The sequence below is a fragment of the Lytechinus pictus genome, chromosome 8, assembly GCF_037042905.1.
Source record: "Lytechinus pictus isolate F3 Inbred chromosome 8, Lp3.0, whole genome shotgun sequence".
NCBI classification, from domain to species: domain Eukaryota; kingdom Metazoa; phylum Echinodermata; class Echinoidea; order Temnopleuroida; family Toxopneustidae; genus Lytechinus; species Lytechinus pictus.
In genome coordinates this window covers 7,628,602-7,654,898 of record NC_087252.1, presented here as the reverse complement: position 1 = coordinate 7,654,898, position 26,297 = coordinate 7,628,602, and the positions used below count along the sequence as shown (strand labels likewise).

At 38.2% G+C, this 26,297-nt stretch overlaps 1 protein-coding gene across 9 annotated transcripts; it reads left to right on the top strand.

The window, feature by feature from the left end:
- The first annotated feature begins 452 nt into the window (after positions 1 to 452).
- On the top strand, positions 453 to 25,471 carry LOC129266361 (oocyte zinc finger protein XlCOF6-like). 9 transcript variants are annotated; one of them, XM_064103502.1, is made up of 7 exons: positions 8,257 to 8,311; positions 9,811 to 9,870; positions 13,040 to 13,271; positions 14,494 to 14,646; positions 18,418 to 18,671; positions 19,153 to 19,393; positions 20,804 to 25,471. In XM_064103502.1, the coding sequence occupies exons 3-7, from the start codon at positions 13,052 to 13,054 to the stop codon at positions 22,054 to 22,056; spliced, it is 2,121 nt and encodes a 706-aa protein (XP_063959572.1). In that variant the 5' UTR covers positions 8,257 to 8,311; positions 9,811 to 9,870; positions 13,040 to 13,051; the 3' UTR covers positions 22,057 to 25,471. The 9 variants fall into 9 exon arrangements, with proteins under 9 accessions (XP_063959571.1, XP_063959570.1, XP_063959569.1 ...); XM_064103503.1 differs by lacking the exon at positions 8,257 to 8,311 and adding an exon at positions 8,639 to 8,692; XM_064103498.1 differs by lacking the exon at positions 8,257 to 8,311 and adding an exon at positions 8,665 to 8,692 and having other exon boundaries at positions 18,415 to 18,671.
- The last annotated feature ends 826 nt before the right edge of the window (positions 25,472 to 26,297 follow it).

The following is a 26,297-nucleotide window of genomic DNA, read 5'->3' as shown; positions in this document are numbered from 1 at the left end:
AATATCATAGTTTACTCTTCTCTCTTTACATCTTTTTGGTTTTCTTGGTCGAGAAATGGGGGGAGGAACCGCCCCCTACCAGCTAGGGGTGGATGCATGTTAACATTTTTGTCAAGCCCCCCCTCCCCCCCCCAAAAAAAAAAAAAGAGTCCGAAGCTTTTGGTCTAACGTTAGTTTGGGCCTTGTGCCGGCCGTCTAGATTATTTCATTTTTTGTTTGAACTATCACAATGACAGTATAATGAATGGGATCGGACTTAGGCTAGCCAACTCTCCTTGATTGAACTTTAAGTTAATTTTTCAGGGTTTACTGTCGAAAGAACACCATTCTAATCGGTATGATACACTAAATATCTAGCTTTATTAATTGCCATGTATTTTTAAACAGTTAGGGCGTACTTTTCATGTTGTTTTGTGGTTTTATGATGTGCGTTTTGATTTTGTTCGTGTGCTTGAATGACTGCGGCCTGCGGGACCCACTCGCACAACATGCGAGGCATATCTGGCTGAGACTGACTGACTGCACTGTGATTGCGATTGTCAGTGTGTGTGTGACGCGCCTGAGGTCAAGGCTGAGCTGAGCAGAGCTAAGTGAGTGTGACTGCACTGTGAAGCTCGAAAGTGGCCTGGAACGCGAACGAATCGAATCGCAGGCTATAAAGTGGAACCAAGTTGGGAGTGGAACTAAAACTTAAAAGCAGTCAAGTAGTGCCACCGCGCCGCTCCATCGCTATCTGGCGGCAGAGCCAGAGTTCGGAGCTCATCATTCATCAATTTAATTTTGGACCCGACGGCCGACCTATTTCGGGGAAGTTTCTTTTTAATACCCCAGCCACACCACGGCCGGGCCAGGCCAGGGGCCCGTTGCATTTCCAAACAACGCTGTCAATCTTGACTAAATCGGAGATAGTGAGCTACAGCCTGCATGTTATAACAGTTACTTGTAATTGTCCGCTAACCATTTCACGAAGCCCTTTGCCTAGATTAACAACAACCTGACTAAATATTATGTGTATGACACCTCCAAACCTGTCATAACATCCTTTCTTAATGACATACATAGTGCCTATAGTACATGTAGTGGCATTACGGGGTAAGAAGTAATGTCTAATGACATGCAAATGTGCCTCGAAATTTGAAAATTATGATTTTACGTAATTAGTCAATAGAACTGAAGTTGAAATTACATTGCAAAACAATGGGATAGATCATTCAATACTAATTGTAATGGACAGAAATTATAAAACCTGTTTGGTAAAATGCCACAAAGCTTAACCCTTTCTAGACCGGTGTATTTTGGGAGATCATATGGCCAGGTTGATATCTCGGCCGTTGATCACGCCGAAAGTTGGCACTCAGCTGCAGGTTGTCTTGGACATAATCTACAAAATTGTATTGTACTTTATTTCATACAAATCACTAATAAGTGATTATGCTAATTTATGCATATTAGTATCCAAAATCATACTTTTTCCTCTAACTCCCTAACCTAAATAAAGCTCCGAATGTTCAAATTTTTGGTATATAAACTCTGTGGTGTTGTAGACTAATTTCTGTGAAAAAAATCGCAATATCGGATCAATTTCTTATGTATTATATTGTTTTTTGCAATTTCTATTTCTTTTTTTTTTTTTTACCTTTTGTTTTCATTGTTTTTTATGAACTTTGTTGGGGACTCTTGAGATCATAAACAGCATTTAGACCACCAAAACTAAAAATAATACATTTGTGAATTTTGGCTGAAGACACAATTTGCATTGACTTTGTACACGAAATCACATTTTTGAGCAATTTTTGGTCTAGCGTGCACTTACAAAATGTTGCCTAGGTTCAGAACTTTATACCCGGGCGTCGCAAAATTGGTCTCAAAAGTTGCGCGAAATTTGAAAGTAAAAAGTCAGCGAGCGGCGCGGTTAAAAAATTTCTCGAGGCGAAAATATTGCGCAAATCGTTTAGGGGGGGGGGGGCTTCTGAAGCCCCACAGGCCTAGATAGGGTCAAGGCATTCATTTTGAAATAGAAAAATAATTGAATTGATAAAGATTCTGCCACGTCAGGTCATCCATAACTAGACTCGTATTCGTTGTTTTCAGATTCTCTCTTATTTATGCATAGAATTTGTCAAATTGTATGATTTGGTGTCTAAAGATGTAAACAATTTATGTTACATAAATCGGAGACTATCTTACATGTGGGAGATCAGAGATTATTCCTGTTGTAATGTGAAAATGGCTACCCCCATTGGGTTGCATCAGGCTATTTAAATTTGCTGTAGTTTGGTGAACAATGGCTATTGTTCAAAGTGTATTCAGGTATGCATTTAAGCATCCCTGGATATACTTGGCTGGGTTGATCTCTTGACCAATCAAGAGTCAGTTGGGGGTAGCAATAATGTACCCCCCAATAGCTGTAGGAGGTTTTCTTTTGAAGCTAGCTAGAGCACAAATTGGCGGGAAGAGGGCAGAAGAGATTGAGCTTTTGAAGAAGAAGGTTGTCTTCCCGTGTTAGTTTCAGTCAAAGTACAACTCAACATAACAATACTGTAATTACCAGAGTGCATTAAACCAGAGATACTGAGAGGTGTGGGCGCGAGGCTGTCTTTCATGGATTAAAATACCTTTACCACTGCAAACCAGTCTGAAATTGGCTTTCTTTCATTGGTGTCAGAAGTGGGATTGATGCTTTGTCCACCAAGTTCATCAAAGGATCTACGCAATACCAAGACTGTTGCGATGGGGTATTAAGATCAGGAGCTAATGTGGAATCAACGGATAAAAACTTTAGGACTTTGTGTAGCGAAAGTGAAGAGACAGCCTCGGTTCACTGGAAACTAACGGCGGGTTTGAACTTTGAGTATTCTGAATTATATAACTCTGTTGTGACAATTAAGCTAATCTTTCAGTTGTATCAATACCTATTACTTTCAAACTGTGCCTTTAATTTGTATTAGTGCCTTACTTTCACTATGAATGCTACGTCAGGACAAACCCTTGACACAGATATGATGACTCAATTCTTTCGTCGATCAATGGGACTGCAAGGAATCTCGCAGAGCCACCTATCAAAGTTTAAGGGGCATCCTGAACGTGTGGGTGAGCTTTCACTTCCAGAATGGCTTGAAGAGTTTGAGGAAGTCACAGCTCAATTCAATTTGTCAAACATCGAGAAGGCCAGATTACTTCTTGATCATCTCGAAGGCTCAGCACGAGAGGAAGTTATGTGCTTACAGGATGAAAAACGACATGATTTCGACGAAGTTGTGACTGCCCTTAAACTGTGTTTTGGATATCAAGAGACAACCCAAACTCTTAGCAGTGAATTTCACAATCGCAAGCAATACGATGGAGAATCTCTTTGCGACTTTAGTAGATCACTTTTGCGAACCTATTGCAGGATGGTGAAATCTGCAGAAAAGGAAGATCGAGCTGCCCTTACACAGTTGAAGGATCATGCGTTGTGTGACCAATTTGTTAATGGAGCACGCGATGCCTCTGTTAGGCGTGAACTTCGACGTATCCAGCTTGACCATGGAAAATCTGGTTTCAGTGCAGTGCGTAGTGAAGCTCTACGGTTGTTTCAAGAAGCACCAATGTCCTTTGTAAAACCTAGAGCTAGAGAGGTGGAGTCAGAGTTTGTCCATACAGCAACAACCACAGCAAAGTCTGAACAAAGCACCCTTAAGGAGATACTAGAACAACAGAAGGCAATTTTGTCTGAAGTTGAAAGACTAAAGACAGATGTGACATCACTAAATGAAACAGTGCGCAGATTAAAAACTGGTAAGAAGAGATCATTGAACAATGACGCATGTTACAAGTGCCATAAAATGGGACATTACATAAGGAATTGTCCGCAAATGTCTGCTGGGACAACAGTCATTGAAGATTCGGGAAACTAACTAGCTCCATTGTTGAGGGCGAAACGGTGGGGTTCAGGAACCAAAAGCCCATGGCCAGTGACCACTTCATGTGTGCCAACACAGGGACTGAAAGCCCGGGAAAAGGGACAGATGGAAAGGCTAAGGAGAAGGGCACCAATTTGAATATCAAGGACCTTTTGGTGTCATCCAGCCCCACAGTAATAGCCAATGTTGCTGGTGTTAATGTTGGATGCATCTTAGACACTGGGTCAGAAGTGTCAATCATCCCTTCTGATGTGTTCCATTCTCAGTTCACAACAGCAATTGGGTGCCCTGAAAAGCTAGAAACCTTAGTAAAAATCACTGGAATCTCGGGAACTGAAGTGCCAGTTGAAGGGTATGTACGTGCCCGAGTGTGCATCGATGATCATGAAGCTGTGGTTGGATTTCTGATTGGACAGAAGATGTCAACTTATGGCAAACGACAAGAGTTTCCAATACTTATTGGCAGCAATGGATTAAGACCACTTTTAGGTGAGGAAATGGATGACCTTGAGTTAACGAAGGCTTGTCTAAATCTTGCGAGTGAGACGAAACAGATAAGGACACAGCATGTTGTGAGTGGGTCACAACAGGTGGTGATTGCACCAAGGACAGTCCGACATATGCAGTGTCATTTGGATCGTTCCCAGGTCGAGAACAAGGGAGACAAGTCAGATGATGTGTGGCTTGTGAAACAAGCTAACTCGGAAGCATCAATACCTTTCCTTGAAGTGATAGAAGGTTGCATCTCTGGGGATCACACAGTGGATATTCTTGTTGCTAATGTTGGAGAAGTTGAAGTAACCATACCACCTCACTCGAATTTGGCATCTGCGTCTTTGATGGAATCACGCAAAGAAGTATGTGTAAAGTTGGTAGAGAGCTCAATCGAAGTGGACATTCATGAGATTATAACCTCTACTGCTAATGATAACGTGGCTTGTGACGCCGTTGAGCATGAAGAGGTGATACGGGAACAGATATCAACTAACCAGTACAGATGAGTATCTGAATTCAGATTCAAAGATGGAGGCGTAGCAAGATTGCCAGCTGGCATAAGCTTGGAAGGAATGCCATATGAGGAAGCCAGCCAAATAGCAGTACTCCTTTCACAGAACATTGGTGCCTTCTCAAACGGGGAATTTGATCTAGGGTACTGTGATCTCATCCCTCATGAGATCAAAACGATTGCTGACAAATCCATACGCATGCCTTATAGGAGGATTTCTCCTGGGGAAACCGAAGAAGTTCGAAAGTTGCTGCAAGACATGCTAGATAGAAAAATCATCAAACGCTCATCAAGTCCCTATGCCAGTCCTGTAGTACTGGTGAGAAAGAAGTCGGGGGCCATTCGTCTTTGCATAGACTATCGCCAGCTTAATGCAATAACTGTAAAGGATTCCTTTCCCTTGCCTCGGATAGATGAGTCCTTGGAAGCAATGGAAGGTGCAAAGTACTTCACATCACTTGATCTCTCTCATGGTTATTATCAAGTGGCCATGCATCCTGATTCAATCCCCCTAACTGCTTTTCGGGTGCCCTGGGGGCTTTTCGAATTTGGAAGGATGCCTCAAGGCCTCTGTAACAGTCCCTGCACCTTTCAACGCATAATGGAACTGATATTTGGAGACCTGAACTTTAGACAGCTTATCTTGTATCTTGACGACATTCTTGTCTTCTCGAAAACACTTGAGGAGCACTTGGCAACATTGGAGGAAGTGTTCGACAGACTCAATAAACATGGCCTCAAATTGAGGGGAGAGAAATGCCAGTTCTTTCAGAAAGAATTAACACACCTGGGACACATCGTCAGTGACAAGGGAGTAATGGTGGATCCAAGGAAGGTAGAACGTGTCGCAAATTGGCCAACTCCCAAGACTTCATCTGAACTCCGATCGTTCTTAGGACTTGCGTCTTATTATCGGAGATTTGTTCCCGAGTTTGCTAAAATTGCTGCCCCTCTCCATTCTCTGATTGGAGCCAAGACATCCTCAAAAGCGGGAAAGAGACACTCGAGCAGCAAATGTCAAGATGATATGAAGTTTGAGTGGACTGAGGAGGCTGATGATTCATTTCAAGTGATGAAGGACAAACTAACGACAACCCCTATCCTTGCTTATCCACGATTTGGTCAAGAATTCACCTTAGAGGTGGATGCTTCTTCAAAGGGCCTCGGAGCCTGCCTATCGCAGACTGGAGAGGATGGTCAACGGCATCCAATAGCATTTGCTAGTCGTAGTCTACGGGGAGCAGAAGTGAGGTATCCAGATTTTTCTAGCTTCAAAATTGAACTCTTGGCCCTTAAGTGGGCAGTAGCTGAAAAATTCAAAGGTTATCTGATGGGATCCAGATGCATTGTGCTCACCGATAACAACCCCCTTGCTCACCTACAGACAGCACAACTTGGCGCTACGGAGCAGAGATGGGCTGCGCAGCTTGCCCCCTTCAACCTCGAGATCAGGTACAGACCAGGGAGACTAAATCGCTGTGCAGATGCACTGAGTAGGTATCCTGGAAAGAATGAGGAAGAGGTCAAGGGTATCATTGGTGAGGTAACTGTTAGCACTATCCTCCCGGAAGAAGTAGTTGACAAAGATGGGGAACAGGACTTATCTCCCAAACCAGTCCCATGTGTGTTTCCTTCGTACTCACCGCAGCAGTTAGCATCTATGCAACAAGAAGATGACACACTATCTGTTCTTTGCAAGAGTTGGCAATCAGGATGGAAACCTGGAGACATTCTGAACACAGAAAATTCAGAAGTGAAATCCTGGTTCAAGGAATATACTCACATAGTGGAGGAGAATGGTATACTGTATCGTCGATCCCCACAGGCTAATGAGACATCAACCAAGCAATTTCTCACTCCAAAGAAGTTGAGGAAACGGATGCTGGAGATGGCTCATGACGAATGGGGTCACCAAGGAGTAGATAGGACTATCGGAGTGTTACGCAACCGATGCTTCTGGCCTGGACTATATCAAGATGTGAAAGAACATGTACGAAAGTGCTTTGCGTGTATCAAATCGAAAGCACCAACTCCTACAATCCGCACCCCAAGACGTCATCTTCTCGCATTCAAACCAATGGAGCTTGTGGCCATTGATTTCTTGAAACTTGACAAAGGGAAGGGTGGCTATGAAGATGTATTGATAGTCACAGACGCATTTACGAAGTATGCACAGGCTATACCATGTAAGGATCAGACAGCAATTACTGTTGCCAAGGCTCTTCAGACCCACTGGTTTGCACACTATGGTGTTCCCCTGAGGATCCATTCCGATCAGGGGAGAAACTTTGAGAGTGCTATCATACGTGAATTGTGCCAGTTGTATGGAATCACTAAATCAAGAACGACCCCGTATCACCCTCAAGGGAACGGTCAGACTGAGAGGTTCAATCGAACTCTCTGTGCAATGATCCGATCCCTTCCCTCATCAGAGCGACGACAGTGGCCAGATGTTATAGGCCATCTAGTGTCACTTAACAACTACACTCCACATAAAGTGACACGTTTTTCACCCTTTCATCTGTTGTATGGCAGAGAGCCATACACACCTCTTGATCAACTACTAGGAAATATGCATGGAGACTGGAATGAAGAGTATGTCAAGGAGCAATCCATATCTCTTCAACAGGCGCATGAGGCTGCTAAGAGTAATATTTCTTCAACACTCCAGACTGAGAAGCTAAGACATGATGCACTGCCAATGAGTGACCCCTTGAAAGTTGGCACTAGAGTCCTCCTAAAAAAGTGTGCATTCACCGGAAGGCATAAACTGGCCGATAAATTTGACAACAACCCCTATGTCATTACCAAGGTAAACATGTCAGATGACGTGTATGAAATCCGCCCATTGTTGGGTGGTCGCATGATGAGAGTGAATCGAAAACTCCTCGTCAAGGACCCCAGGGATGATGGAATGCCTTGCGGATTTGAGGACTCTTCCCTTCAGCATGAAAAGTGCGAAGACCCAATAACGGTCCAAGCCAAAGATGCTGGTAATGAGGAACAACTCCCATTGATCTTTGTTTGGGATTCAACACACCCAGGTGACCAGTCAGTCGTACAGTCACCAGATGCACATGCATGTGATGGTCCTCGGCGTTCGAGCCGAATAAATAAAGGGATCCATAGTAACCTGAATCATCTCCCTCGTTCTGTGCTAAAGTCGTAAGAGGAAGTCGTCTCCCCCATAAGGGGGGAACAACAAGAAGCTCATTTTTTTTTTTTTTGACCGGTTATCGTCAAAAGTTATTATTTTGGTTGACAACAAACAAATGTTTCTATTTATTTTGATATTTGTGATTCGCTACATGTATTTTGATTTTTCTATTGCCTTATCTACCAGGTTACTACCAGTTATTGTCATAATTACCATAATTGACTGCAAACAGATGTTATCATACATGTATGTATATTTTTTAATATTTTGTCATTTTGTGATTGGCGGTTTGAATTATTTATTGCTTAATTAATGTATTGCCAGGCAATTTCATTAATTGGGGGGAAATTTGTTGTAATGTGAAAATGGCTACCCCCATTGGGTTGCATCAGGCTATTTAAATTTGCTGTAGTTTGGTGAACAATGGCTATTGTTCAAAGTGTATTCAGGTATGCATTTAAGCATCCCTGGATATACTTGGCTGGGTTGATCTCTTGACCAATCAAGAGTCAGTTGGGGGTAGCAATAATGTACCCCCCAATAGCTGTAGGAGGTTTTCTTTTGAAGCTAGCTAGAGCACAAATTGGCGGGAAGAGGGCAGAAGAGATTGAGCTTTTGAAGAAGAAGGTTGTCTTCCCGTGTTAGTTTCAGTCAAAGTACAACTCAACATAACAATACTGTAATTACCAGAGTGCATTAAACCAGAGATACTGAGAGGTGTGGGCGCGAGGCTGTCTTTCATGGATTAAAATACCTTTACCACTGCAAACCAGTCTGAAATTGGCTTTCTTTCATTCCCAATATCACAGAATTTTGTAAAGAATTTTGGTATTAAAAAAGGAAAGCTCTAGACAGTCTCCAGTTTGGGAGACTAGTTTTCTTTGTTTTAATACATTTATTACAAAAGGATTAATTTGGCGGAAAATGGGAATGTGAAAAGCAGATTCCTCATGAAAAAATTATCCCTTTTCACCATCTATTTTAAAGACACCTATTTTCATTTACATATTAAAGGACAAGTCCAACCCAAAGAAAAGTTGATTTGAATTAAAAGAGAAAAATCCAATGACCACAGCACTGAAAATTTCATCAATATTGGATGTAAAATAAGAAAGTTGTGACATTTTAAAGTTTTGCTTAACTTCACAAAGCAGTTGTTATGCACACCCTGGTCGGTATGCAAATGAGGTGATTGATGACGTCATCCACTCAATATTTTTTTTGTATTTTATTATATAAATATTCTAATTTTGTCCTCATTGTCAGGTGAAACAAAGATAAATTCCTCACTGAACGTGTGGAATTAGCATTACTTTAGGTACTATATGGTTCAGCCTATTTAACCCTTGTTGTCAAATCTGTAAAAAATGAAATATTGCATAATTCAAATAATAAAAAACAAAAGAATTAGTGAGTGAGGGACATCATCTCGACTGTCTCATTTGCATGTCATTGAGTTGTGCATATAACTATTTTGTAAAAAAATAAGCGAAACTTTGAAATGTCATAACTTTCTTATTTTACATCCGATTTTGATGAAATTTTCAACATCATGGTAGTTTGATTTTTCTCTATTTATTCAAATCAACATTTTTCTGGGATGGACCTGACCTTTATTAAAGGATTTTTTGTTGTCGTCCATACACAAAACAATGGGCTGACTTCAGTGAGACAAAATTTTTGGGGGGAATGTTATATATTTGTTGATGTTGTTTCATTTATCCTCTTGCAAATATGCACATCAGGTCTCCAGTTGTAACTCGAGGTTGCTCTTACAAGTCAGAGTCCATTTAAAGTCTAGACAGGTATAATCATTATAAAGAGTTTTGTTGTGACATTCTTTTCCATTTCTGCAATGCAAGACAGCAGTTCCATCTTTTTTTCATCTTACAGATGGTCATTTTCAAACGTGAGTGACACGACAATCGGAGAGGGTTAAGGGCTCATATCTTTAAACTTAAAGGTTATGAATCCATCATGACTACTATATTATATACAATGTAGGACTGGCATGGGCCACTTCCAGTTTGATTTGAATTCTACAATTTGTTTAGAAGATATGATTGAAAAATGATGCGTGAGTGACACGACAAATTTTGGACATGGGTTTCTGACCATTATCACTTATGATTGGATTCGTGCCCAAGTAGCTGTCCAGGAGTACTGTGAGTACCCATACATGTATGTAAATAGTGTACCTATCTAGTACATATAGTCAGAATCAATCAAACCTTCTCTATGGAAAATGGTGCCCTCCTATATACCGTGAGTGACACGACATCCAAAACGTGAGTGACACGACAAGTGCAAAAATACAACATTTATCTCAACAACGAAAGTATTTTTGGCATGATGTACAAGAGTGAAATCCCATCAACCAAAAACAAGCTTAATTACATAACAACTGCCTTCTTCAAAGTTGATAATGTGTCATCCTAATGATTTATTCTTGGATTATGGTCATATTTGCCCATCAACTCACATTCCCTATACCATACCGCATTATTGTCACACTCGGGCTTCTACCACTCTCCTCTTTAGAGGAGGAGGCACTTGGAGGAGGTGTTATGTGGTCTTGGCATTGACATCAACTCAAACATTATTTTTGTGGCCTGATTTCATTCAAAACTTTTAACTCTTTCTCCCTATCTGTATATGACAGTTTACAGGTTTACAATTCAGCATCCACAACTGATGGAATAATTTTTCCTTGTAAGAAAGGTATTTTCAATAGTCACTCGCATCATCTGGCATGGTCTGGTAGCCAATGATGTCATGTATGACTCCTTTTTCTTGAAATATTGGATTACAAATTATCCTCCTTAAATATTTAGGCATTGTCCTAATAGGACTTGGCAGCTTCAATTTTTTTTTTTTGTACACTACAGTACCAAACCACAGTTACTTGGCTGCACACTTCAGATGGACTATTAGCAAATCCTTGAGAAACTTTAATAGGGATCAAGTTCAACTCATCAAGCATTGGTTTTCTCCTGAACACTGCTTGTATGTGGACCCCTCCAAAGGCACTGTACCAAAATTCAGAGCTATGATTTTCAGCAGGAATCTTGCAAGCTGCTTTTCATTGCTAATTATCATATTTGATAATAAACCAAACCATGGGTAATACATGGAAAGCCACGAGGTGAAAGATGCATAGTCAGTACCTGATTCTTGCAAAAAGCCACAGTACAGTCTGTTGGTATTATCTACAACTACAATTCATTAGCCTTTCCTTTGATGAGCCCTTGGATGTTACACTGAAATTCAATTCAGCATCCCAAACCATCAAATACTCCCCCTATACCTCCATATGGCATAGCTTTTTCCTGAGGTCCAGCTCAGTTCTAACCAGGGTACCCCCCAAGAAAAATTGATCTACGTGAAAACACGGCAACTCACCAAAGTTGCTCAAATACAAATTCGGTCTTGGTTGGGACTTGTTGGGACCTACATATACATAATTTACTCTATCAATTTGTTGTGTGTAATGCAAATCTGCTCTGAACCCACATCGGCCCACTCACGGTAGTTTGCTGTGCAGACCCTAGTTCATCACTAGTGGTACGAATGGTGGCCAAAAAAAGAATGATTTTGAACCAGGCATGTAGCTACTTCAAGCAATATCCAAAATGCTCTTTTAAATCTCAGTATATTCTCACCTGAGATGTTCTTGCAAAAAATTGGTTTATTTCATGTCCTTGAATACAAGCTTTGTGGCAAAAAAGATTAATTTTAATTAATCAGAAGGGAAAGATTTTTTTCTGATTTTGAAAGAATGTTTGGTGTTCACGGAGATCTCTTCATACATTTTCTACCATTATAATATTTTATCTATTTCTGCAAATTTCGAAATAAGATCCCTGACCTTGCTAGCTTTAAACCTTCCTTTAATTAGTAAGACAAAGAAATAACATTCCTAAAAAGATAGGTGAACGCTCTGCTCATTTCTGTAAATGGAGACAGAATGTTCAAGTCATACCTGACTAACTTGAACCATCACCAAATCTTTATGCACTGTAAATATGTTCATTACTATGTATAGTGGGTTTTCTCTTGATATATTCATAATTTTGTGTTGATTGATTATGTTAGTATTTTCTTTTATCTCAATACATCATTAAAATATGAATTAGGATCTGGGTCTTCACACAAATGGAAAGTTGTCAGGATTTTTAAAACTGAGGAAACCTTGGAGAGGAAAGAAAATAGATGAACTAAACGTCAAATTCAATATTTCCATTGATAGGGGTGAAGATGAGAAAATGGAAAAAAATATTAGCCTTACATAGGCCTAAATGATGTCAGGATCAACATTTTGACTCCATCCCTGAATTCATCTCGTAAAATGCTTTAAAAATTATTCGATGTCCTTTTTTATACACAATATGAGACCGTGAGTGACACGACATTTCGTGAGCGACACGACATTGTGAGTGACACGACACAACTTTAGCAGTTAATTTTAGTTTAACCTTAACACTTTGGACCAAGTTACTTTATATACAATAAGGTAAGGGAAAACTGTATTTGCTCCTGTACTGGGGTGAATTAATTTTCAGAATACACAGCTCTAGAAAACTTTTTGTCTTTAAAACGTGAGTGACACGACAACCAGTTTTGAAAACTTTAAAGATCTACTTTTTTCAGAAAAAGACTTCAGATAATTTTTTGTTGTTGTTTAGGAGTTAGATAAAATACAGAGCTTGTATCTTGCCAACAAATATGCTTCTAGTACAAATTTTATATTGTGATAGGCAATATGTTAATTTTAATGCAAAAATCAGCATTTTGTAACATTAAATTTCCCTTGCAGTAAATTCACTGTATTTCAAGACACAACAAATAATTTTGTGTAACTGAAATGGAAAAAAATACTTTGACATGTCTAGTTTCAAAAACCATTGAAGCCTACTGATTTCTAGCAGGTTTTAATTTTCACCCCCATGTCCACTTATGTTTGAAAATGACCAGATAGCTTGAACCATGGACGGTAATTACCCACCAGATTTCTACTGCCCAGAAAGGAACCAACAAGAAAGACATTCCCAGCAACATCAGCAACATGTTACTCCCTACCCCATGGATCTACCATACCACCCAACCTCACAACATCAGCCTGAGTTTGCCGTAGATCAACCTCTCCGAGCATTCCCTGCTCCACACACTGGCCCTGGACTTTCAATGCTGAGCTCAATATACCATGGTAACAAGTACTTCATTAATATTTTCTTTGTGTTTTTCATTTTTCTGTTGATAGAATAAACCCATCATTAAAAAAGTAATGATGTTTATGATTATCCAGGGCACTTTCATTCATATTCAACACAAACCACATTTTAGCAGAAATAGTGTATGCTACTCAGGGCTCCACACTAACCCTTTTTTCTACTGGTCCAACCTGTTCATGTCAGACCAGTAGATACCCAGTTTTTCCATTTTTACCGGTCCAAACCTAAAATTTACTTGTCTGCCAAAATAAAGACTTGTTTATTTTGCTGTCTTTTATTGCTTTTATTACAACCCCCCCCCCAAAAAAAAACAAACTTACTAACAAACAGTACACACATACACACAACATAATTCATGGGAACCATTTCTCAATTTTGGAATGCCATTTTTATTATTTATTAAGGAGGAGAAAATATCATTTATATTGATAGTTTGATATATTTAACTGGTCATGTCAGACCATTAAATCTGGCTATTTCTGAAAAGTTACTGGCCCGACAGCAATATTTACTGGTCTGGGACCGTCGGACCAGTGCCATTGAACAATGGTGTTTTAAATTGTACATGTACATTTTCATTTATGAAGAAAATTGCCAAACAATAGAATATTAAATCAATCTATCTTAAGAGTAAGAAAGTTTAATCATTAATTCAAATTTTTCAAGTGATGCTGCTAAATAAACCAAAAAGAAACTACCCATGTTTTATCATCTTCCCATAGCATTCTGCATTGGAGTTGGTTTTATCTGTAGAATATCAGAGGGAGTGAATGTTACTAATTTTGAGGGTAACTCAATACGCCTACAGTGAATGCTTCTTATTAAGTTATAAAATGAAAAAATGTTTTTAACTTCACATCACAGGAATCTAATCAATGTATTTTTGGATAAGTATTGGGATAAGTCTTGGTCTAGTGGTTCTGACTCTCGCCTTTCGAACAGAGGGTCGTGGGTTCGAATCCTAGCCAGGGCGTGTTTTCCTTTAGCAAAAAGTTTATCCACATTGTGCTGCACTTAACCCAGGTGAGGTGAATGGGTAACCGGCAGGATTATATACTTGAATGCACTGAGCGCCGATGATGGTAGCTCAAGCTAAAGCCTTGTTAATAACAGCAGCGCTTTGTATCCTCAGGCAAAAAGGACTTTATAAATCCGGCTATTGTTATTATTATATTTGATTTTTCTCTCTGTGAACAGATTCAAATACAGTGCCTCCGAATGCAAGAACTGGTAGCATGCAGGAAGTTCATAATGAGCTGCCAGCCAGAGGTCAAAAGGTCAAATCAACAACTCAATCAGCAATGTATGCCCCACTTCTTGCTAGAGCTCTTCAAGGAAACACAACACAAGGTAAAAACTTGCAGAGGAAGTTAAAGGTAAAGCCCTCCCCAGAGAAATGTTGATTTGAATAAATGAATAGATAAAAATCACACAAGCATGACACTGAAAATTTCATCAAAATCAGATGTAAAATAAGAAAGTTATGACAATTTAGAGTTTCGCTTAGTTTTCACAAAACAGTTATATGCACGATCGGTGACGGTGAGGGAGGGAGTCAATGATGTCCATCACTCACTATTTCTTTTGCTCTTTATTGTTTGAATTATACAATATTTCAATTTTTCTTTTATTTCACTGAACCATAAAATGTTAAAACAATGGAAATACAACATGTTTAGAGAGGAACAAAACTTTGTTTCACAGAACAATGAGGAGAAAATTAGAATATTTCATATAATAAAATACAAAAGAAATAGTGAGTGGTTGACATCATTATTCCCCTCATTTGCATACCAACCGGGATGTGCATATCACTATTTTGTGAAATTAAGAGAAAATTTAAAATGTCATAACTTTCTTATTTACATCCGATATTGATGAAATTTTCAGTGTTATGCTTGTTTGATTTTTTTTCTTTTTATTCAAATCAACTTTTATTAGGGGTTGACTTGTCCTTTAAGTAATTTTGTCAAGAATTCAACAATATGTATTGATTAGGAATGATATAAAATCAAACATTTGAACCTGTCAGGATCAAACCTTGGTTTTTGGTTTACCTAAAGATTTGGTCACCAATCACCCCAAATCACTTAAACAACCTCACATACCCCAAGGATCCTTTTTTTAAAGTGAAGAGAGCTATGATGTAAGTCAAAGTACACATAAGTAGTTGCACTGCACAACAATAATTCCGGTTTAAAGTTGTATATTACATGTACTACTATATCATTTTGTTTCCAAATCAGATTTCTCTTAATGAAAATTTCAGCAATCATTGCAACATAATTTCACATAAAATGATATTGACTTTCAAATGATTTAACAAATTTTAAGTTTGATTTTATCTGTTTGAGTTTTGGAATGGGACAAAAATTTATTAAAGGGATGGTCCGGGCTGAAAATATTTATATCTTAATACATAGAGTAGAATTCACTGAGCAAAATGCCGAAAATTTCATCAAAATCGAGTAACAAATAATAAAGTTATTGAAGTTTAAAGTTTAGCAATATTTTGTGAAAACAGTCGTCATGAATATTCATTAGGTGGGCTGATGATGTCACATCTCCACTTTCCGTTTTCTTATGTTATTACATAAAATCATATTTTTTTCATTATTTCATACTTGTGTGAATAATATGTCTCCCTTATAATGAAATAAGTTGCAGCAATAAATATCTAATGCACTAATTCAGATGTCAATCCAATTTTTGTAGTTCTTGGAGGAAAAAATTTGAATAAACCTATTTTCATATAATAAAATACAAAAGAACAAGTGGAGATGTGACATCATCAGTCCACCTAATGAATATTCATGATGACTGTTTTCACAAAATATTGCTAAACTTTAAAATTCAATAACTTTGTTATTTGTTATCCGATTTTGATGAAATTTTCGGCATTTTGCTTAGTGAATTCTACTCTATTCATTTAACTGTAAATTCTTTCAGCCTGGATCATCCCTTTAAGGGATGGCATCAAGATATGATAATTTGTCCGGACAATATTAAGGGTTAAATTAAAGGACTTCCCTGATTGATCATGGATGCAGTCCATATGATTTCAATGAAAATGGCGACAAGTTGACTGAAATAACAGATATCCAATGACCTTCAAGACCGATGACGTAGAATGACGGATGTCGATAATTATCAAAGATCTACGAAGAATGGTGTCACCGAAGTCTAGGTGCTTTCGACCTGTCGCATAACGTCGATAAGAACTTAAGAAGAACTCAAGGTTGAATACTCAGGAATGTAATATCATCTTGGTTCAGGGCTGACAATAACTGAAGGCTTCTATTGATATAGCCCCAGAAAAGAATGGCTGTCCATGGGTAACAGCTCCCTGACCAGAGGACCCTTGAAAATTGAACAATTCCCATTATCCAAAATAGCAAATCCTTATTTTCAGCATTTCAAATATTACTTTCATTAATCATTTGATCAATACATGTCTTTCTTATTATTCAATAAGCATCAACAAAATATCTAGATAGTGTTAATTCATCAGCAAAATGTATCAATCCTAAACAGTTGGCATATATTCACTTCTGAAAAATATTGAAATGCAAGCATTCCATCACTGCAATATAATTTCGATAATTGTTAAAAACTCTCAGCATAATATGCCTAAGTTACTGACAGAAGAATTGAAGAATCTAATATTTCTCCTTTTTTAGCGGAAATATACATGTACTGATGATAATATCAAATAGACTCACCACCATTGTGGGTAGGAAAATTCCTCCAAAATCAATCAAAACTGAGGGTCATTTCTTCCTTGCTCCTCAGAACACAATCTCTCAAAGAGTAACAAAATGAAAGTGATCTTACTCTCTGTGCACAGCAATTAGGTGCACTGTACAATCAATAGACCTCAGGCGGGTCTTGGAATGTTAAGAGATTAATCCACCTGTTACTAGAACCTGGAACCTACAATAAAATAGCCCTTCCTATTCAATTAAATTTAAGTAATTTATGTAATTGAATACATAGGATTTTATTATCCAACGCAATTACCAATACTGCCATCACAAGGCCAAAGTAGGTGGTTTCAAACCGCCTCGATCACAAGAATCCCCGTTAAATTACGAGAACTTTTTTAGGCTGAAAAATACCCATTAATTATTCCTGCATTCACACCGCCCTGAAACATACCCTTCGGGATAAGTTCCTGAAGTTACGAGCATGCGCAGTATGGTCTGATAAGCAGCAAGGCGCGAAATTCAAAATCACTAGCCCAGCAGCAACCCATGCACGGCGCCGCACCCAACGACACGCTGGGCTAAAAGTTCCCGTAATTTGCTTTCAGACCGCCAAAATACCCACGACCTTGGAAAAATCCCCGCGAAAGTTCTCGTAATTTCGCCAAGTACCTACTATTTATCGGGTATTTTCTTTCGGGGATATTACGCGTAGTTTGCTTTCAGACTGCCAAAATACCTGGTATTTTCTGATCGGGGTAAATTTCCCGATCAGAGAATACCTGGAACTGGCGAACTTCGAGGCGGTCTGAAACCACCTAGTGAGTACTAGTAGTTTATCATTACTTTTTTACATTTTGATTTTCTTCTCTATCTAAACAATACTTTCAGAATTACACCATTAATCATTTTTTCTGTGTAACATAAACAAATTCAGAATTTGGCTTTAGTGCTAAAATAAAAATGAATTGCTTGTGACGAAACTATTTTTGTTTGTTTGGTTGATCATTTTGTGCAAAATTATTTGTCTATTTTAACAACCTTTTACACTTCTGTTTGTTTTTATTTTTTCTTAAATTAAGAAATTGTATTTGCAAATAATTTTTAGTTTTTGCTTCAACAAAACAGAAAATTGAACACCTCTGATTTGCTTCTTTCTTTTTTTTTCATTTTTGCTTTGACAAAATCAGAAAATTGAAGATTGCCCTCTATGTTAATTTTTGTGCAAGCTAGCGAGGGTAGCTCAAATTATAGCCAGTCAAAAAGGGGAAAGAGAAGAAGAAAGAACAAAAGAGAAGAACAGGAACATGAGAAGCAGAAGAGAAAATGAGGAAAAGAATTAACAAGTACCAAAAAAAGCCTCCAGTAAATTTCAACATCACTCATGTTTTTCACTCTTCTTCTCCTAACAAAGCAGTTGAAACACCCAATCCACCACCAGCTCCTTCTAAGAAAGTCAAGTTGAAGAAGCAGAGTAAGGCAGAAGGGCCACAAGTGGAATCGTCATCAACCCCAGAACTACCGCAGAGTCTCACTTTTAAATGTTCACCTGAAGGTTGGGTTGAGGGCGTCCTTGCCAAGGGGAGGCTAGAGAAGGGTTCTGAGTTTGGACCGTACACAGGATCGTTGATGAGTGAAGAGCAAGGTTTAATGAAGGAATCAACATGGGAGGTGAGTAAGTAGAGCCTTGGCTCCTTAAGAGATAAATGTCAGTTTTTATGGAGAGAATAGTGCTAATTGGGCATATCCAGGACTTGCCAACACAGCTGGAAGGAGGAAGAGGGCAGTGCTATACAACAAATTACCCAAAACAGTGTCCGAGTGGTCTTGGACAGCTGACAAGACAGATGAAAGTCTGCGGTTTGATCCCCGGCCACGGGACGTGTGCCCGTGAGCAAGACATTTATTCACCAGTGCTCTTTTATCCTATATTCAAATAAATAGGAATGCTATATGCATTCTTGGTAAGCCTGCACTGAATTTGCAATCGCCACACAGCCAGTTATACCAATAACTACCAAATACTGCCAATAAAACCACAAAGACCCTTTGTGTGTTCATAATTTTTATTCTTTGTGTCCATTATTTGTATTTTCACAGTAATATGATTTAAAATCATATCTTTATTGCTGCTCTCCTTTTACTTTACAAGGTTTGCGTTTCTGGTCAAGTATTCTTCTACCTCGATGGACATAACACCTGGATGTCTCAAGTGAGATGTGCACAGAGTGAAGAAGAACAGAACATAGAAGCCTATCAATTCTATGGTGAAATCTACTTCAAAAGCACAAGGGTTATTGAAGCCGGAAGTGAACTCAAAGTCTTCTACAGCCCAGAGTATGCCAAGCGTGTCGGAGTGGATACTAAATTGAATGAACTCCGATTTAACAAGGGTAAGTTGAAGTACATTTGCAGGGATACCACTTTTCGGACTAAAGTGTGAATTCAGATTTTCCAACATATATTTGGCCGCAGAAAATGCCTTTATCAGGGGTGTGAGAGTTCAGATTTTTATCTGATTTCAGATTTTTTTGTTTTGATTTTCAGCTTAATTTCAGCTTATTTTTGGCCTTCCTCTGTACAAAAAGTATGGGAGCTCTTTCTATTTCAGACTTTTTCAACACTCTTCAGCTTTTTTCAGATCTTTTTATTTGTGACCACTCACACCCCTGCTTTATACATAGGAAAATTGTCTTTGGGCGTTTCCATCCGTGTTATACTGGACATTTCGACAACAATATCAAGTCTCTTAGCTGAATGCTTGAGCAATTAATTTTTTTTTTTCAATGATAAAGTTACAGTGTATAGTCATGAGCAAAACTGATAATAAAGAAAAATGAACATATGGATGAATTAAGGGTGAAAATGTTGTGTGTCATATGGGACTCAGAAATGTCCCGTACGACGCACAATATTTTCATCCCTAATTCCCCCATGGACAATATATTTTTGTTGGATGCCATGTTTTTACGTGACTATTCGGTAGTACTTTATTATTACCACAAAACAAATTGAAGTTCCTCCTGACAGCAGGTTGAAAAGTGTTGTGAAAATGGCTGATTTTTATAGCATGGAATCGCCCCTTTCTAGATTATTTTCAGACTTTTGTATCCAACCTTTAATCTGATAGTTACCTTGACTCCTTAGAGTAATGCAAATCAGGGTCCCGTCTTACAAAGAGTTGCGATTGATCCAATCAAGCACAAATATGGAAAGCCAGCAAAAAAAATGCATGTTTGTTTTAAAAATTTCTAGATACATGTATGATGTATATTCATACATCAACGATTCTTGATAATTTAGTGTGCTCTTCTTTGTAAACAGATTTAAACAGATTTATTACAGGCTATTCCTTAATTTATATTACGGGTACTATGTATTTTATTTCACTAGTGTCAACTGGGCTCTGAGATTAAAAATGTTGTTTTCTTTGCCAGATGTCAGGAGAGCACCATTTTATGTTCAATTTATTTGCTTTTCCAAAATGAATACTGTAATTAAAATTGTTGAAGCCAAATGGCAATCATCTTGAGAATGATAAAGGACCAAATACTGAGCCTTGAGTAACTATACTTTTTTTTCATATCTATGTGATTTATTAAGTTCCAAACCCACTCTGAGGAGTGCTTACAGCAAAATGATAGAAAGAAGAGAGAGTGAGAAAAAAAAATTAAGGACACTTCAGAATATGAATTAAGAAGCATTAAATAAGGACATGTTCGGGTAACATTGAATTATGTCAAGATTACTTTTAAGATCACACCTTAAAGATGATGATTCCTTTCTACTCATTTATGTTTCAGATGCACAGAAATTTCAATGCAACTTATGCAAGGATTCGTTCACATCAGCCAAACTAGTCCTTAGACACATGCGATATGAACACTCCCGTGTACCAAGAGTAGAACTGTTCCCTGTAGTAATTTGGAAAAAGAGGAAGCACAAGCCATCTGAACCTCGGATCAAATTCCGAAAAGATTCAACAGTCAATAATGCTAGCAAGGAGGGAGATGCTGACTTCAGTTGTGGAACTTGTGAGAAGTCTTTTTCAAATATCGTCAAGCTCAGGGAGCACGAGTCATTTCACAAAATTAACGAGGGTCACGTGTGTACCGTTTGTGACAAGAAGGAAACAAATTTCTGGACGCTTGCGAAACACATGAAGACGCACGAAAGGGAGGGGGTGAAGTTCAAGTGCAAAGAATGTCATAAAAGTTACAACAGGAAGTATGAATTGCAGCTGCACATGAGTGACGCCCATGGTCATTATTGTCGCATCTGTTTGGACAAGCTGACACCTTGTGAGAAACATAAGAAAACACAGCAAGCTTCAACCAAGAATGGACCACACACAGAAAAGACAATAGTAGTGTCTTCGACCCCTGAAGAACCCAAGGATATGCTTGGTAAAACTCCCAATTACTATGAACGTCGTTTCAAGTGTCGGTATTGTCCAAATCGTTTCCAGAACCGCTATTGTGTCAAGCAACATGAGAAGGAGCACCACACTGGCGATCACTTCTTCAAGTGCCCTCATTGTGAAAAGGTTTTTGCTCGGGAGCACCGGCTTATAGATCACATGCGATACCATGAGGAGAATCGTATGTATCGCTGCACTCTCTGTCCCAGAACCTTTGCGTCGGAGAGCGCCCTCAACAATCACCAAGGTGAACACAATGGATTGAAACCATTCAAGTGTGAAATCTGTGGCCGTGGATTCCGACAAAAGGGTGTTTATCGCGCTCACAAGCGCCGTATGCATCAGGAGAACCCTTTGCGTTTCTTTTGCTCCGTATGCAACAAAGGATTTTCAAACAAAGGAAATTTCAACATTCACGAACGTCGCCATAAGGGCATCCGCCCATTTGCCTGCTTAGAATGTGGGAAAAGTTTCACAGCAAAGCATTGTCTCAACACTCACATAAAGGCAGTGCATACAGAGGAGAAAGCGTTTTCTTGTAACATTTGTGGAAAGACCTTTTCATTAAATCAGAACTATACATATCACATGATGCAACATAAAGAACGGGGGGATGTAAGCAGTGCAAAAAAATAGATACATATAGGCCCCAATTCTGAAATCCAGGGACCCATCTTACAACGATATGATTGATCCAATCAACCTCAACTAGTTTTTTTTGTACCGGAAATTTGCACAATGTAATTTTTAAGCAAAGAGAAGCCTACTGAATATTCAAGAAAACAATGGATGTATGAATATACGATGCCTTAAACGATACAGAATTTCATTGCCGATCCGATGTGCGGATATTTTTCTTCCCTGTATCTGTAAATACCGATACCATCCGATATACAGAACTAAAGTTACAGATACGGTAATGCAAACATTTGTCAGCATGGCCGCTATAGCTACACTATTAATGCATGACATGTATTGTAAACAGCCTCCCACTCAGTCCGAACAGCCCGAATTCAAGGTAAAAAGTTTAAAAACCTCAACAAAAGTACAAAAGCCAAAATTTACCTTGTTTTTTCTGAGGCAGTTGTATCAACTTGTTTTTTATCATTGTTACTTTGAGAGGCTAGTTATTAAGACAGGAAAAATGTGTATGGTGAGGTAGAGGTACGGTACCGGTACGGAACATGGAAGTGCCATGACATGTTTGGAACAGTGTATGAAAGCTTTAGGTCCGAAAATGGCGTGTACATTAGTGCCAATTTGGAAATGACAATATTTTTAGGGGGGGGGGAATCTAAAATGTGAACGAATGATTAAAATATATTGAAATATTTTCTGGTCAGTAAATAAATATTACTATTATTTATCTGTATCTTTCATCAACTAAAAAAAAATCTTTAATCTTATTTTTATCCAATCTGCAATCATCTCATTCATCTGTAAATTGACACACTCGAAATAGTCTGCTTACTTCAGTCGGTCTATTTCAAGTTTTAGCGTGCATCTTCAGAAAAGTTTGGAGACAATCGCAAATTTAATAGAAGTTTACAGGAAATTTAACTTCATGTAGTACCAAAACTATAGCCATACTATCATTATTCATCAAATAAGGTCCACATATTCTTATATTGATTGAAGAAAAACAGAGAAAATTCAGAAAAACTTGTTCACGGCCAGCCACAGCACGATACACTTTACGGTTACGCATTGGCCATTCATAAAAAAGAATGCAGATACTGATGTTTTGCCAATGCGGCCAAATATCGGCCCGATACAATTATCGGTTAAGGCCTAGAATATACATCATATCTACAAAATATTACAACAAACGTGCATTTTAGGTGTTGACGTTGCTGGCTGTCCATAGATGTGGTTGATTGGATCAATCGTATAAAGTATAAACTCTTTGTAAGACGGGCCCAGTTTAACTTAGACCATGGTCTCGGTCTGTGCCAAAATTATTGGAATCCAAAACTGTCAGAAATTTTGTTTACAGTGTATATTTCCTATGTTTACTGTAGTCATTCCTCATTTGATGGTGATGGCCACTGTGTTATTCATCACTCCCAAACAGGTATGAGTGATTTGGGCATCAGATGAGCCAACAAATTGAACCTCCACTGTTAAAGGGGAATGAAGCCTTTGGAACAAGTAGGCGTGTGTCAAAACAGAAAAATCAAAGAATGAGAACAAAGAAAGTTTGAGAAAAATCGGACAAATAATGATAAAGTTATGAGCATTTGAATATTGCAATTACTAATGCTATGGAGATCCTCCTATTGGCAATGCAACAAGGATGTGTGATGTCACATGTGAACAACTTTCCCTTTGATGGACTATAAAATACCCTCAAAATGTCTCTTTTTGCTCTTTCTTATTGTGATTCAAACTCCTTATCCATGATGTATTCTTTGAAAATCTGTATTACATACCCTCCTCTAGAAAGAACACATGATCTACTGATAGATGTGATAAAAGAGGCAATTTAAGTGAAATATATACTAAAGTAATGGGGAGAGTTGTTCACAAGTGACATCACACATCTTTGTCGCCTTGTCAATTTGAGGATCTCCATAGCATTAGTGATCGCAATATTCAAATGCTCATAACTTTCTCATTATTTGTACGATTTTTCTCAAACTTTCGTTGATCTGTTTCTTTGATTTTTCTGTTTTCACAAAAGCTATCTTGTTCCAAAGGTTTCATTCTCCTTTAAAGATGTTTGTCACAATTTCAACTTTAGAATAGATTATACAATTAACCAGAGTTCATAATACAGACCTATGGAAGTAAGGTTGCCATGTATAAGGACTGCTTAATTTTTTTAAATTCAATTATTGTCATATTTAAGGTGGCTTTATGAGGCACATTTTACCCAAGCTATTGCTAGTACTTGGTGCTGTATATAGAGATCATGAACAGGATGATTACAAGTTGCAAATAGAACAAATGTGGCTGTGCCGATACCTACTGCTAAAATATGAAGTGCTCAATGAATGAAGTTAAGCAGGAATTTTTCAATCTCTAATGACCCTCAATTTTGCATACATTTTCTCTCTATATCACTATTTATTGTAACCATATCATGGTAGATCTAGATCTAGATTTTCTTTTTTGCTCATAAATCTATTATTTATCTATGTGAAATTATGAAATCTAAGCTATAGAAATTGCTGCACTGAAGATCACCAAAACAAATAAAATGTGTAGTGCCATTTTCAGTATTGCTTAGAAAAAAAGTGCAACATCTGCCTTGAAGAGCATGCTTGTTTTGTTGAATACTGAGTAATGACACATTTACTACCAGAATTTATTCATACATACAAACATTTGGATGTCATTCAATTCAGTGGATTGTGATCAAACTCATGCTCAAATAGTTACCGCAAAGGGCATTTGTATTGATCTTTTCCTGTTAGACTGTCCCCCACATAAACGAACGTTAAAGTGCAAATGTTATAATCTCTGCTCAACCCTCAATTTACATGTCTAGGCATTGTATTTTTTAACATTTGTACATCTTCAATTTTCAACTCATGCCATGTTATTTTATATTCCCTTTTTACAGTGATGTATATATCATCTACATAATCTATTTATATTCATTGTTCATAATAAAGAACAAGAAAAATTAGGGTTTGAATGAAATTGATAACAGTTGAACCAGGTTACTTGTAAAATAATCAAGAAATACCCTTACTGCCACCCCTCCGTCTAGAGAGGGGGTAACTGAGGTGACATGACATTTCCTCCGGCGACAATTGCTCCGGGCTTTAGCATTAGGGTTGGGGTCGCAATAGGGTGTTTGTTAGATTTAGGATAGGATAAAGTGTTAAATCCTTGGTTGAAGTTGGTCAGTCCATTCATGTGGGGAATTTGCATCGGAGCAATTTTCGCCAGAGCAAATGTCATGGAACCAAAAATTTCGCTTTTTTATTATGGAATATTAGTTCACTTGAATGGTAGACTCTTGTCCATGAGAATTATGTAGATTTGAATGTCAGAATTTTGTTTTTTGTAGTATAAAGAAAGCAAATTTTGTTACAGATCATTTATTTTTGTGAAAATTTGCATATTTTCTCATGTCCTTGGAGCTTCGACAAGAGATGATGAGCCAGGAGAAAAGGAGGAACGTGAAAGCAGGCCAGGGCTCGACATTAGCAGTGGCTCGGGGCAACCAAAAATGAGAGTAGGGCCACCAAAATTCTGCAAAAGCCCACACTTGGTGGTCCAGTTGGGCAACCAAAGTTTTGATATTTACTATTGTTTTAAGGCCACCAAATTTGCCTTGCGGGCCACCAAGAATGTGAAATTGATAATTTTGGTGGACCATTTCGGCCACCAAGAAAAAATGTTTGTGTGGAGCCTTGCCTTAAAGGAATGAAAGAGTGAAAGAATAAAGTGAGATAGAAAGATATGGCGATTATAGAAAGAGGTTGAAGAGAGGGAGTTCAGAGAGGAGAGTGGGAGATGAGAGAGAGATGAGGACAAAGATCAAAGGAAGAGAGGCTGATAAATATGTAGAACAAGAGAAAGATAGAGAAAGGGGTTGGGAAGAAAAGAGCAGTAGTACTAAAAATTTGTTATAGTAGTAGTAGCTGTAGTAATTATAGTAGATGATACAGTTGCCAAACGCCTATAACTCCAAGCATTATTTCAGACCAGGATAAAAAAAAACAATTAAAATCTCAGTTGAACAGATTACTTTGGCCCCAGAGATATGACTTGCGAAGAGTCACCTGAAGAAGTTAACAGTGATAATATGATGGTGATAGTGGTGTCATGATGGTGATGATGATGATGATGTTGATGATGATTGTGGTGATGATGATGATGAAAAATAACTTAATTAAGTTGAAGAAATACCCATATATTTA

What these genes read in the sequence shown, in the direction of transcription:
- LOC129266361 (XM_064103499.1), top strand. Translation starts at nt 13,052, where the DNA reads ATGGACGGTAATTACCCACCAGATTTCTACTGCCCAGAAAGGAACCAA. An exon ending in TCAAGGAAACACAACACAAG is followed by an intron (nt 14,647 to 18,414) that starts GTAAAAACTTGC and finishes CTCCTAACAAAG; the next exon opens with CAGTTGAAACACCCAATCCA. An exon ending in TGAAGGAATCAACATGGGAG is followed by an intron (nt 18,672 to 19,152) that starts GTGAGTAAGTAG and finishes TTACTTTACAAG; the next exon opens with GTTTGCGTTTCTGGTCAAGT.